Source organism: Rhipicephalus microplus, unplaced genomic scaffold (genome assembly GCF_043290135.1).
Source record: "Rhipicephalus microplus isolate Deutch F79 unplaced genomic scaffold, USDA_Rmic scaffold_16, whole genome shotgun sequence".
In the NCBI taxonomy this organism is placed as follows: Eukaryota; Metazoa; Arthropoda; class Arachnida; order Ixodida; family Ixodidae; genus Rhipicephalus; species Rhipicephalus microplus.
Genome location: NW_027464589.1, coordinates 7,276,525 through 7,291,345, shown reverse-complemented (window position 1 = coordinate 7,291,345; position 14,821 = coordinate 7,276,525). Strand labels below are relative to the sequence as shown.

Here is a 14,821-nt window from a genome sequence, read left to right as displayed (position 1 = left end):
ATGGTTGATCCAGTGATGCGATGTAGGTGTCGGAAGTTGTCCGCGTCACATTCCGTGTTGGAAGTGGTAGTCGCGAAAGACAATCTGCTTCAGCGTGGCGTCCGCTGATTTTATAGGAAACCGTGAAGTCATATTCTTGTAGACGAAGTGCCCAGAGCACGAGCCGACCAGACGGGTCACGCAGATTGACCAACCAGCGAAGAGAATCATGGTCGGTCACACATACCGACAGTGGCAAAGGAGCTAATGGTGCAGCCGTGTAGTAGGATGGACTGATAGACGGATGAGGAATGGTTTCTTCAACACAACCACCTTGTCGCTGCAGTTCTTCACGCACTATTGCCCGAATAGTAACGGCAAGGTCGGTGAGCGGGCTCGGTGGCGACCGTGGATTTCGGGGCAGTGTGCCGGGTCTTCAGTTTTTCAAATGTGCGGCAGTGATGTTGGACGTCGGCAACAGAGGTGAGGTCATTTCTGTCTATCAGAAAAGTATAAACGTCTTCCGCAATGCCTTTTAGGAGGTGTCCGACCCTGTCTTCTTGTGACACCTGCGGGCTTATAATCTTGCAAAGCTTAAGAACGTCCTCTATATAAGCAGTGCACATTTCTCCAGGAGTCTGAGCTCTTCCAGTAAGAGTCCGCTCCGCGCTTTTCCTTTTTTGAATCAGAGTCGCCAAAACACTTCTTCATTTCTTCAGCAAGAAGAGCCCATGTTGTCAAGGACTCTTCGTGGTTTTGATACCACACCAGGGCAGTGTCCGTGAGAAACAGCACGATGTTATCCAGTTGATCGATAGAGTTCCAGTGGTTGTACCGGCTCACCCTTTTGTAGTGCGTTAGCCATGCGTCCACATCTTCTCCTGCCATTCCTGCGAACGGGCGAGGTTCCATGTAGTGATGCCTAGGTGTAGCCAGTGTAGACCTGCGCGTAGTTAAGGCGGTTGATTCCTGATCTTCGCTCTGGGCCATGACGACTGTTGTCGGTGGCAGACCGGCAATACGACGGCTCCGGCGAACTCCGAGCAGCTGTGGCTCCGTGGTAGGTCGAGGCGCCCTACCCAGCACCTCCACCACTCTGTTACGTCTACGAGAGGGGTTTATTCAGAGGCGACATAATGGTCAACTCGAAGGTATATAGCGAACGCGCACCAGAGACCTCTTGCCAAAAGCCGAACGTCCTCTTCTTCTGCCACCACCCTGCTCCCCGCTACACAAGTGCACATACCTAATTACAAATGTGGTAACAATATATTTCATGGCAGAAGCATAGAATCATGCCAGGTGTCAAAATATGGGAACTGAGCTAAGAGGGGGTGTTTTAAAGGCCCACCCATTACCCACCCATTACCCACCCATAATCATTATTAGCATCAGAACCATCAAACGATGTGAGTAGCTGTATGCGTGTTGCTCTATGGACGCGTCGTAGGCCCTTCTCTTATTCACAGAAAGAATAATGGGCATTCAATGATAGTTTGAAACGGCCAATTTCATGGACAGCATGGCATGCCCCGAGAGCTGAAGCAGGCTAGCAGTTGTGTGTTGATTACAGGCGCGCAGGGAGGATGTTCGAGGTCATCGCCAAAGAGGCAATGAAGGCATAAGCGCCCTGTCGCTGTTTTTAAAAAAAAAAAAGCTCGTGACCAAAAGCTTTTTTTTTATTGTACTGTAAAAAAACCAGTTGGCAGTTAGTGCCTGTCCTTGTGTCACTTTCCTTCGTCCCATTGTTGCGCTGTTTTTAAGTTTACAGTTATGTACTTTATCGAGCTCATTGCAATAGCCACACATTGTCATATTAAGGGTGATGCACTTATTTTAAAGGAGAAAATTGACCACACGTTATCGTTGCTGCGGTGTCCAGCTCTGGTGGCATGACGTCATGAAGCTGCTACCAGTCTTAGGCTGCAGAGGGATTCTCGGTGCTGCCTGACTCATGTGAGGCATGTTTTAGCCAAGATATGGTTATTCACTCTAGTTTTTTCAAGTTGTCTAAGTGTTCTTTGAGCTTGCCCTACGTGGTTGCTGCATGGCTCGGTGGTCACAACGTTCTATTTGAATGTGGCCAAAATGTCGCAACAATATTACATAATGTGACACCACAACTTCCTTTTCAGTGAAAAGTGCTAGATTTTTCCTTTGAGAGGCCCATTGGAGTGTTTCTTAAGGCCTACTTGTTTGCTTGCTGCAGACAATGAGCTGGCCAAGCGAGGAGCAGCAAATGCAAGGGCTGCATCGCACTGGATGCGCTTTGAGAATTTCGACCTCCACCAAGTGTTGAAACACGGTGGTGACCTCCTTGCATCCGAGGGTACCGAGTTTGATCTCGAGGATGGACTACTAGGTAAGTGCTTCTGCTCTCCCAGTCATGTGATAGCATCCAGATCTGTAACGTGCGACGAGCACAGTGAGCATAGACTTGAGCCCTCTACGTGCCACTGTACACCTTTAGAAATGAGTTTATGTATTAATAGTAAGTTATAACTTACACGAAGCAGCACACAAAGGGCTCAATTATGCACAAAAAAAATGACGCAGTTTTTATGTGTGTGTGATTAGATCCTTTGTGCACTCCTTTATCAAAACTGAGGGTTACCTGGTCTAAACACAGACAGCGAAGTTTTACTTGTCATTCACTGTGACAGCTGGCACATGCAAGCAATCATGCCTAAAGCAGCTATCTGGCATGACCTCCAGCTTGGATATTTCGTGTGCCCAATCTAGAGATCACACCAATGTTTTGTTTGCTATATTGTAGCTTGTATTGCTATTTGAGTGTACAGCACTAAAGGTCACATGCGCCGAGGGGTGGGCACGTTCCACATATATGCCCTTATTTTTTAATTTTGATGTGATTGATTTTTACTCGATAACTACCGTGTTTACTCGAATCTATGCCGACCCCAATTGTTAGCCGACCCCCCTTATGTCAGTAGCCCGGGAAAAAAAAAAAGAAAGATTACCTCGAGTGTAGGCCGTGTGGCAGCATTCACAGAGGAAAAAAAAAACATTTATTGAAAATATGAAGATGAAATGAAGCAGTTGGTTCATCAAGATGCCGCGCTCATTCGTTCGTCATTCGAGTCGTCGTTGCTGATCTCTTTGTTGCTGTCCTCAAACAGTGGGCAACTCTTGGTGCCATCAAGCGCATTTGATATGTCGCTCTTCTTGAAAGAAGGTTATCAATCAAAGTTCCTAGGATGTCATTCCACGCTACAGCCACTCAGCCTGCCAACGGAGACTGTGATGCCCTCTTGATGCAGCCCGTCGGCATCAGCTGGTGGTCCTCAGTGCTTAACCAGTCTGTGTATGATCCCCGCAGGCTATCCTTAAATGGCTTGTTAATGCCAACATAAAGTGGCTGCAATTGGCCACTTCCATTCCACCTGGTGTCATGGCGAGGTCAGTGTCCGCGGTACGAGTTTAGCACAAAGAGAGAATGCCTGCACAGATGGGCACCTGGATGCCGCCGCCATACGGTGCCACTCCTCGACCTGGCGCGGGTCATCCAGCCATACTCGTTAACCCACTCAGTGATGTTTTGCTGGGAGGCGTCTGTGGCGGGCATCGCCTTTCTCTTAAAAGCAATATTCGCAACTCTCACGACTTATAGGTGGCGCGACTGTACATCCAACATGGCGGTTGTTGAGATGGTCGCCTAGAGTAATGCAAGGAGGTTTAAAAAAAACTTCTGGAGTGGAGGTCCCCTATTCACGCCTACGCAAGCGGGTGAAGCAGGGGAAACCAGTTGGCGGCCATCTTGCTCCAGGCAAGAGAGAGCGCAGACAACGTATCCAGCGCGCTTCCGTGGCGGCTTTTTCGAATGAAACGGGGCACTTAGTGTAATTAATTTCACTCGCATTTTTTTCTTCGTGTTAGATAAACAAGATCTGTACAAAGCCGTCAGTTACGATATTACACGTGAGCCGTACGCGATTACGTATTAGCGAATATGCATTACAACGGTTAGCTGCTGTAAGTGCGGATTCGCTTGCAATTCTCGAAATGAGGCTCACGGTGGAAGCAACACAGGGGTATATGAGTTTTTATTCATTCAAGGCTTTATACAATTTCCAAAAGCACATACAATAAAACAGAAACAATTCACACGAAAACGGCCTGATTCCCAAAACGCAGGTTATATCAGGCAACTCTATAACAACACACTAAAATTGCAAAAAATATAGAATATACCAGCTGCTCCGCTTTGTTCAACGCTGGTTCTCATCTGTACCTTACAGATTTTTAAATATAATAGTCCTTGTCAGCTGGGTTCGTACCCCACTGCGCGAGTTCTTGCGGTTGATTTCTTTGGAAATGTGGTGAAGCCTGATTGTTATATACAGGTTGGCAATCTTTCTCGCCAAAACGTAGATGTGATTGTCGAGTGGATCGCAGTCCAACAGATGAGGCTCTAACTCAGAAAATAATGCTTGTTCAAACACCTCCGTTAACACCTCTACCATGAGGCGATCACTGTTTGCATGCAACGATTTTAGGTCCTTACATTGAACCTGTAGGGCACGAAGCCCTTTCTCCACAGTGTGGCAGATCTTCAAGACGTCTTTCGATGGCGCCACCAGACCACCGTTTGTTTTCACAGCTGTTAGTGGTGGCAGCTCACTAGAGAGCAGTGCAGAGCAGCATTCATCGCAAGATGTGCCACCATAGACTTTCCGTGCCACAAATCCTGCTATATATGGCACTACTGCGCCGACAACAGGCGAAAGGCTTGCGGGGAAGTCCACTCGCTGGGTGCAATCGTTATCATCGTCGGGTGGCTGCAACAGTGATGATCGTCTTAATGACGCCAGAGACGTTGGTGACTCAACAAGGCTTACGTCGCTTGAGGGACAGAGAACAGTCACAATATCCCGAGAACAGTTTCCAGCCTCTGATGATGCGACCTCTGTTCTAATAAGAAGACGCTTGTAGGCAGCTGTAAACTGGCAGGCAGTGGGGTTGTTGTTATAGCCGCCCTTTCCTCTTACGCAACCAAAAAATGTTTCCAGGTGGTCTTGAGACATTTTGTGGGTGAGCATGTACTGCAGCTTCCCTGTTGCCACAAGCCTATCGTAGAGTGCTGTGACACTGCGTATACAGATCAGGAGTCCCACAAATCCGGTTTTCTTGAGGCTCTCGATCACTGGTTTTTCTTTTGCGTCCTTGAGTTTTGTTATGTACAATTCAGCCTTCTCAAAAAAGGTCCTCATGGACGCCTCATTTGCCTTTCGCAGAGCTGCGTTGTACGACCTGCCAAACCGGTTTCTTGAGTTGAGGACATCAAAAAGACGGTCAAACATTCGTATGAATTCAGCCGTAGCATGTGCGCCTTTGAATTGCGGAAGCTTTAACGTGGACTCGCAAAAGTCGAGTGCGTCTGCCACAGATGAACTGAGCGTTTGCACGGCAAGGCGAACTTTCATCTTTTGTTTTGCTCACTCAATATGCTCTTGTCAGCCTGTTCCCTAAGTGTAGTCCCTCATCCCGTTGCAACTTCTCGAGTTCTTCAATAAAGGACCACCTGACTTCTGATCCATTCAGGTCAACAAGGTGGTCTACAGACCCTAGGCAGTTTCGGATAAGCTTTAGCATGTGACATGCATCTAGAATTACAGACACCTTGTTTGGAGAATCTGTTTGTTCTGTTGAACTGTTAAAGCTTGTGTCAAATTTAGGGGAGCTGTACTTGAGATCAGCCCCTAGGCACCGAGCCATAGTGAAGTTCGAGGCGGCACCATCAAATGTTAATGATGCTACTTCAACATCTGTTGACGAGAGTCTCGACAGACATTCTTGTGTTAGTGCAGCTCTTTCAGATCCAGAAAGAGACTCGATGAAGAAATACCCCAGAGGTATTTTTAGTCGCATATTCATGCCGACCAGCATAAAAACGCAGACATTTGTCGCTTCGGGAGGGCTATCATCGGAGATACCTGTTCCAAGATCTATGTAGCCTACCGCTTTCTTCCCAACAAGCTGAACATGTTTTTTGATGGCCATGTCATCCATCATGAGTGCTGCGATCAGAGGCTTGTCCTGGCTTTTGGCTAAATTTTTAATAAAATCAAAAGCCTCAGAGGTAAAACCCGGATCGCCATTTACAGATTTGTACCACTCACGCAACGTACGTTGCGAAGGCAAAGCGTTGTTAAATTTCGACCGCACATACTCATATGCTGCCGCAGAGTAGTAGTGCAGAGTGAGTGCGAATGCACGTAGCTCTGGGGGGTACATCTTGTTTGTTTTTTCATGGGCTCGGACAAGAAGCTGTTGAATTTCAGGCGAGAAAGTTGCTTCAAAGACCTCAAGGCCTTTTTCTGACAAAAGTTTCCTCTCTTTTAGCTCCTTGATCAAATTTTCTGACGCATCACACTGCTTGCTTAGCCTTCTTTTGGATTGCTGCAGTGTCTTAACTTTCTTCTTTAGTTGGAGAACCTCTTGTGCAGACTCCTCTGCCTTGGAACGGTACCAATCCTTCGCCGGCGAAGAAGGCTCAGATGGCATTTCAACCACTGCCTCAGCACTGACGACAGGTGACAGCGCAGTCCGACACTTAGGGGCCTCTCGCTTTCTTTTCGCCTGCAAGAAAAAAAAAATCAGTTATGCTCCAAAGTTCAGAAGCCGGGTATAATGGTCCCACCCACTGCTTAGACTGACTAGAAACGGGATTACTACCTCGGGGATCTTTTTATAGTTTCGGTGCGGAAGTTTAGCGTGCCAGCGTGCCCGTATTTATGCACGCACAGTGAAAAAAAAAAAAAAGTTGGACAAGTAAGTGTACGTGACGTGCGCTTTGTCAGAGAGTGGTGTGATTTTGAATAGCACGTAGGAAACGAGAAACTGTGCCTACACATTTGGAAATCTATAGCCTATTTACCGTAACGAAAATGTACATTCGTGATGGTACTCACTGGTTTCTGGAGATGCGCAGGGAACGCAGGAAAAATGGTAGGAATGCTCCCTGGTCGCAGTCTGGTCGTTTGGCCCGTCCTGTCAAAGCAGTTGGCTTCAAAGTGCTCCGAGCAGAGAACGTCCGCATTCTTAGGCTCCCAGCCATCCCTCCGAACAGCACACTGCCATGCGTCACGCAGCGTCTTGTTTTTCGGAAACCTGCGGTATCACACGCACAAAATAGGTTATTCAACTTCTACTCGCCAGCTGAAAAATGCTAATGAAAGTAAGTTTTCAGCTGAAACCGCGCTTCTCGAATGAGGTAGCGCGCCGAAGGAGACAAGCGATTGAAAGCGCTTTTTCCCGCGTACTTACACGTGAAAAGTGATTCCTGGCTTCTGCTTCGCACGATTAGTGCAGCCGAAGGCGACACACGAGCTCACCATAACGTCCGGAATCGTGTCAACTTCCTTTAGAACTGCACAAAATCCGCACAGAACAAAAGAACGAGGGACAAACGCGACAACTGTTGTTCAGTGGCGCGAACGGCGGGGGCCCAAACGACCGACGGCACGTTTTTTGCCTGGAGCAACATGACGGCCGTCGGCGTTACCAGAGGGCAGGCGCTTCCACTCCAGAAGTTTTTTTTAAACCTCCTTGGAGTAATGCCCCGTGAGAGACAATACCCGAAAGTACACATTTGGTAGAGAGTGCAATTTTTCCTGCTCGGTGGCCCTTCGATTGATGTTTTTGAAAATAGAGAAGCGCTAACATACTGTATTAAGTGAATGATAGCCGAGTAGCATGTTCGGTAGATAAATATGCACAAAATTGTAAGTAAGGCATACACATATTCTTTTCACATTGCTGGCTGTGTGTAATCACGCACAATGCTTGGTGTCATGTTGAAAAAGTATAATGGGAGCCTCGGTGCAGATTTTTCAGTAATATAAGAAACATTTCTGGAGACACGCTTTATCTTATAAATTTACTAGCATTGCATTCTACGCGAAGCTTGTACAGCTCACCCAAAAAGCACGAAGTAGAATAAGCAGACGAAAAAAAAATTGTTTTTCAATACTGAAGCTCAAGCACTAACAGAGGCATGTCATACTACTGGCGTTATGATTTTTTTCTTTATTAAAAAAAACAAAACAACAGAGTATGAGAAGTCTGCAAGCAGTGAACAAAACTAGTGGTAATATGAAATTCTCACGTTTGAGAGGTGACGTTCTCATTACTACTCTATGTTTCGGTGTTTGAAAAGTACAAAAAGATAGCATCGTGTGGGGCAGAAACAACAACAAAAAAAAGCGCCATCCGCAAGTAAGACCGAACACAAGTAGCTGCAGATTTGAAGGACGGGTCATTTAATTTTATGCTAGAGGTGGAACGCATTCTTAAGGGGAGATGCTGGTCGAAAAATCGCGTTTTTTGCGAAAATTTCCATTTTTGAGATAATGTTTCTAAAATCACTTTTGATCATTCAACTATCATTTCCCCAAAGGTCATAGCTGAATTTAAGTGAGATAGTGGTAAAAAGTCTATCTGCACTAGCGAAGGTAGCTCCCGAAGTCGTGAATTCACGCATCCGACGGCTATTTTTGAAAATCCGCCACTCGGCAACACGATGACGTCCGTCATCTGGGTTTGTTCGGTGACGTAGATCAAGGCTCCTTCTAGTGTACAGGCATCCCCTTAGTTTCGTATTTTAGTGAGGAATATCAGAAAACAGTCGTTTACAAGTCGGTTTTCAGCCAAGTTGTAGCCGCTTCGGGCATCTCTACTGGTCACATGGTATGGTACCGAGGCCGCCATTGGCTGCATCTGATCGGCCTCGCTCCCTGAGCGCTTGCGACGATCGGCACTTGCCGTGCGTTTCTACGTTTTTCCGAGTTCACCATGGATAACTCGAAGAAGCGAGACTTCCGAGCACGAAAGTTTGCAAGCAAGAACAGTACCGAGGGCGTCGGCGTAAGCCGAATCGCAAAGCAGCGGTAGAAGAATGCGAGCCGCCGGTTACTAGGCCTAATCAAGGCAGCGGTAATACGGCGGCTTGTGGGAACTTTGCAGCGGGAATACGGCGGCTTGTGGGAACTTTGACGAAATCGACGCCGTAATCAAGTTCATCAGCGCATCGGAAAAAAAGATTGAACAGTTCGAAAGCGAGAGAACGAAGAGTGTTGGTGGCTCTGTGAGCGGAGTATTTTGTGACATCGGCGCACTGACATCGATGGTAAGCCGTGCTGTTTGTCCAACATGCCACACCGCTGGACTCGTCGCTCGCGACACCACAAGTAAACGTAAGGGCCTCTCTTCGTTCTTCGAGCTGCACTGTTAGAACAGTGAGTGTCCTGAGTCAGTGGTTTCTGCCGCGCATAGTTCGCGGCGTGTTCTGCCGGAAGGACAGCCCACTGATGCCGGTGATGACTGGAGCTACCGAAGCGGCAGCTCGCGCGACAGCTTCGCCGTCAATGTGAAGGTAGTTGTGGCTGCGTATGCAATAGGCATTGGGCATGAACAGCTGTTGCGTTTTTGCGCTATTCTTAGATACATCATAAGACTTTTACTGCAATCGGCAAAAAAGTTCATGCTGAAGCTACCAAAGCTGTGCAAGAAAACCTGGCGAAGGCACGGATGATGACTAAAGAGAAAGTGGAAGGGGCTGATGTTGCTGTCATGTATGATGGCACATGGCAAAAAAGAGGGCACAAGAGCCACAATGGCATCGGCACCTCTGTGTCTGTGGACACTGGTTTGTGCCTAGATTTTGAAGTGCCATCGAATTACTGCCTCGCCTGTAGCCGGCACCAGGACTTGGGTGATGAGGAAGAAATATGGCAAGCATTCCACACACCTGTCCGCGAAAAAAATACAGCATGTTCCTCTCATGCCATGGAGACTGAGGCAGCTTTGCGCATATGGGGCAGGACATCCTCATACACAACACCATTGCGCTTCACCAAGTTCCTCAGTGATGGGGACAGCAAAGCTTATACCGCTGTCGCTGAGGCCAAGGTATATGGTGAAGTTGTTGTGGACAAGGAGGAGTGCACAAACCATGTGGCCAAGCATCTAGGCACTGCACTTCGGAAACTGCCAACATTACTTCCACGAGGGCGAAAGCTGACAGATGGCACAATTCAGAAGCTGCAGAACTATTACCATATTGCAATCATAACAGAGGTGATATTCTGAAAATGCATCGTGCCATCTGGGCCTCATATTTCCATTCATCATCGAGCAACACAGCAGGCAGCCACCGATACTGTCCAGAAGGGGCGACTTCCTGGTGCAAGCATAGGCGAGCCGAAGCGCTTAGGGAGGCCCTACCTGACCACACACCAATCTTCACCAAGGCTCAAGGATTGGCTGTGCTTCCCATTTACAAGCGCCTCACAGATGAACAGTTGCTGGTACGTTGTATTCAAGGGAAGACCCAAAACACTGCAGAATCTTTGAACAGCAAAATTTGGTTGTTGTGTCCGAAGTTTGCCTCCCGGACAACAGTGGAAACTGCAGCTGCTATGGCCGTGCTGTGGTTCAATAAAGGACATTCAAGCTTTGTACATGCGCTAGAAGAGCTTGGTGTAGTCCCACCAGATCAACTGATCACCCTGGGCCAATCTCGCGACCAGAGGAGAATCGAAAGAATCTCTGCGTGTGAAACAGCTGAGGCAAGGGCTTAGCGGGGGAACGTGGCGAAGAAAGCACGCCTTGATGACTCCCTTCTCAAGCGGCGAGAAGGATCCAGATATGGAGCAGGATAATTTTAGGTGCTCTAGCTGTGTCCCTTCTATGATCTCACCAAGTTTTGTGCAAATCGCACTGTGTAATCATGAGTAAACATATTTATAACTCTCAAGTTTCATTTAGAGGTAATTCTCTCATCTTGTGCACAATCATTTTTACACATAAAATAGTCCTATCTTGATGAAAGTTTGCACAGAGCTGAATCAGCCACTCTGGAATACAAGTATCTACTTCAGGTTGCAATATACATCACAGATTTTTTTGTTGTACAACTTGATTCACTGATAGAGAAATGTAAAATATGCATTTAGTACTTTTAATTTTTTTAATGTAGCAAATAAATTTCCTACTCGAGGTACTTTTCTGCATTGTACTGCTCAAGTGCAGCAGAATGAGCCATTTTGCAATTTGTGTGAAAATTTTTGGTAAGCTTTATTATGCGTACAAAAAACCCTATATTTTTATATCAAAGTTGTAGTAACTCCGGAACTACTATAGCTATCAAAAAAATAATTGCAGTTATGAAATCAGCACTGCAATCTTTACTAACAACTAAAATTTCAAGGAGCTGAGTCATGAAATAAAAAAAACGCTTTTTCGAGTAGCATCTCCCTTTAATTTAGTTCTGGTACTGTTTGTACAGCCACTGTGTCGAGCAGAAGAACTAAGTGGTGTAACTACAAACCTGGCACTTGCTGTACTTGTACACAAAATAGGTGCTACATACATTCACGTGCCTTGGTTATTTGCCTGCCAAATTTAATCCTCTTAACCTCTGACGGCTTTGTGAGGAGCTAATTTGATTGGGAAGCTTGCTTTTTTCCTGCTGTATATAGGATGCGAGAATCGAGGCTTGCAGCGAAATCAGTCAGCTTTTTTTTCTCTCTCTCTACTTTCGCTCAAACCTGAGAAACTAAAAGAGTTAAGGTAATATCAAGGCCATTCACATTGTAGAAAAACCACCACAAACGCGGGAAAACAAGCAACGACATCTGCTGTTTGAAGCAGGTCCAAAACTTTAATAATCTCAATAGAGCTTCCCGCCGCCATTGCTCAGCGGCGCCAAGGTTCCTGGAAGTTGCGAATAAAGAGGGAGCTTGCGCCTGTCTGCTGTGCAGCACAGTTGCACGCTGCTTTTCATAGCCTGCACCTTCTCTTTCTTGGCCACTTTTTCTGAGTCGCCACTGGCATATCGAACTACACCTGGTCTGCGTTGCCGACTTGGCCTAGCAGACAAGCTCTTGCTTCTTTCTTCCGAAGCATGAAACACTGGAACTCCAGCTGTCAGCCGGTAACTTTTGGGTGATTGAGGAGCAACGAGGGAGGCTGAAGCGCTTCTTGAATTTTTTGAGCCAGCCTCGGCTGGTTTTGAAGTCTGCCACCAAAACACCTTGCTCCCTTGACAGCTTCCTCGCCTCTGCCGGAAGCACTTCTGTTGTCACTGGAAGGGACATTGCTCGCTGTGTTCTAACGAAGCCTGCTAATGCCATCTCCATTTCAGGGTGATGGCCTTTCCGTGGACGGGTAAAAGCCATCCTCATTGCGGCGCACGCAAAGAGCTTTTCTCGTTGGCCCCTCCAGTGAGGAGCATTCTTTTCGTCCACTCTAAAATTATGCCCGGCTTGAACATTGGAGGATGACGTATACGCTGTAATACATTGACTACGCTTGTTTGGCACCATTGAGCTATGCCACACACAGCCCACTCGAGCAAGACTCGTACAGATGAAGGGCTCACCTGAACACTTGCCACAAAGATGAAAATGGCTGCCTCACGTGCATACTCAAGCCAGGTGTTGACTCGGCTACTAACGACTACAGTACTGTCTAGGTGGCGCTGGTTTTCCATCACTTTTCTCGATGAAAAATGGTGCGTTTCTCAAAATCCTCGAATCTAAGCTGACCCTGGAGTGTGATACAAATATATTCCAAAAAAACTATTGGTCTAGATTCGAATAAATACGGTATTAGCAGTGCTTGCTGGAGGCCACATAGCATTGTTTGGAAAGCTTTGTAACTGTTTTGAATTGTTCTTTTGAGGTAACATGCAGGATGCGACCGGTCAAGTTTATTTGAGAGCTTATGTGAGCAACAGCAACAACACGGGAAGGTTCAATCACTAATGTATAAAAGACTACGTGTTCTACGAGTGATTAGGGGGTTTATGAGTGATGAGGCTAACAGCGTGTATTGCCTGTTCTCATCAGTACAAGTGGGTGTTCTGCATACTTTACCATCACAACCACATGATTGCCACTGCCAGTGTGCCGTTATTTCTATCTCCAGCAGTGGCGCTCGGATTGGCAGCGGCGGGAAGGGTAGGTTCAAGAAGCAGTGGCCGGTGCGTCTTGCATGCCGCTTTCACACAGAGAAAACTCTTGCACCGCTCAGACGTGACGTCGTGCCGTAATTATGGTGGCACCATATACTGCAGGTTATGTGCCATAATTCGCTGAACAAGCACATGACCTGCAGTATGTGGCTGTGTGCCGCCTTATTGGCCTCTCCTCAGCCGGACTTGTCCGGCTGCTTATCTGATTTCGCATGCTTGGCTGATTTCGGAAGTTTACGTTTCGTCATCTGTTTATTGTTTTTTTTACTTCCGTGCGACTATATATACGGCAAAAGTGAAGCTTGCTGTTATGAAGTTTGCTGAAGACTGGAACTGTGCCACCACCAAGCACTTCAGGGTGAGGCTCTTGAATATGTGACATTCAGAATGGACGAAGCAGAAGAGTGTACGCTTGGTAATAAAAGCTTTCTGTCGTGAAAGAAGACCCTTTCAGTTATGTGCGAAAGCTTGTGTCGTGGACCTGGTTTTTGTTCGCACTGGTGAGAGAAGCTTCAAGGAAATAGAGCATTCGAACGTTTTTTACCAAATTGAGGACGATGTGCTTTGGGAGTGCAGTGACATTGGCTGGAACGATGATTCGCAGTGAGACCGCTTGGCCAGTGATTTGAACTAGGCTGTGCCTGATTGGACCTGGCTGGTTAAAGTTTGTGCGAATTTGGGTTCCAGTTTATTATTTGCTTTTTAAAATGTATATCCTGCATGTGGGAGGACTATATAATGTTACACATAATTTGAATGTGTTTGTGAAATTATTGCATAATTTTTATTTATATTTTTTAATTTACAGTATACTGCGGTCACAAAGGACCATGCAAAGGGAAAATATACAGTTTCAAATTTACAAGCACAAATGGCGCCGTAAGGCACACAAGCTCACAGAAAAGGGAAACAAGGCAATCTTACGGCATATCTAGAAGTGTTACCAGCGCAGCCTGTCAAGATAAAAAAAATAATACATTTCTTAGGAGAGTGACGCACTCTATAAGAAGTATAAAAGTGAACAAAAAAGAACTCTTCCCAGAATACGTCGGGTGCGTAAATGCGGTATTCTCAAATTATGAAGTAACACTGCATCAATAAAACACGTAGTGAAAAAAACAACGAAATGCAAAAGTGAGAGCGGTGAACATTCACTGGTTTACTGCATTTCCAAATCAATAAGTAGCGCACTTTCAAATGCACTTGCAGATTTTAAAGAAACAATATTTTCAGGCAGCGAATTCCAATCAGAAATGGTTGGCGGAAAAAAAGTGTACTTAAAAAGATTAGTGTGCGTTTGATAAGGAAGTAGATTATGTGCGGGTCGATTTCTCTATGTACGTGGCAAAAATGGCTGAATAAATGCACGTGCATTCACATTAAGTCTGTTGTGATAAAGTATAAATAAAAATTTAAGTTGATATTTTCCTGCGCTGCTCTAAGGTTGAAATCTTATTTGCTAGCATTAAAGACGATGGTGAATCTGTTCTCTTATATTTGTTGAGTTTGAAGCATACTGCCCGCCTCTGAAACCATCTCGAGCCTATGCTTATCTTTTTTGTAGTGGGGATGCCAAATTACGCTAGTGTATTCAACTTTAGGCAAAACAAAAGTTGTGTAGGCGAGAAGCTTTGCATTGGGGGGCGCGTTTTTCAGTCTGTGCCTAAGTAGGCCAAGTTTGCGAGTAGCTGCTGTTTAGATGTTTTCAATGTGGGAGGACCATGTGAGTTTGTTGGAGATCGTCAATCCCAAATATTTGTACTCCATGGCTTCTGCGACGGTGTCAGTATTAATTTTATACGTGTATAAAAAAGGTTCTTTTATTGCTTACGCGTAGCAGTACAG

The 14,821-nt window shown here is 46.1% G+C and overlaps 2 protein-coding genes across 8 annotated transcripts in view; both read left to right on the top strand.

Moving 5' to 3' along the window:
• Hel89B (histone acetyltransferase 1) overlaps positions 1-14,821 on the top strand; it is a 913,881-nt gene that overhangs the window by 49,745 nt on the left and 849,315 nt on the right. For all 7 annotated transcript variants that reach the window (XR_012888773.1, XR_012888774.1, XM_037419311.2 and 4 more), the window contains exon 4: positions 2,189-2,341. Coding sequence is in view for 5 of the 7 variants with exons in the window: in XM_037419311.2 (XP_037275208.2) it covers positions 2,189-2,341 (153 nt within the window). In the remaining 2 variants the exon portion in view is untranslated. The remainder of the gene's footprint in view (positions 1-2,188; positions 2,342-14,821) is intronic.
• Positions 1-14,821, top strand: part of LOC142784951 (uncharacterized) — a 166,749-nt gene that overhangs the window by 38,362 nt on the left and 113,566 nt on the right. The gene's annotated exons all lie outside the window — the stretch shown is intronic.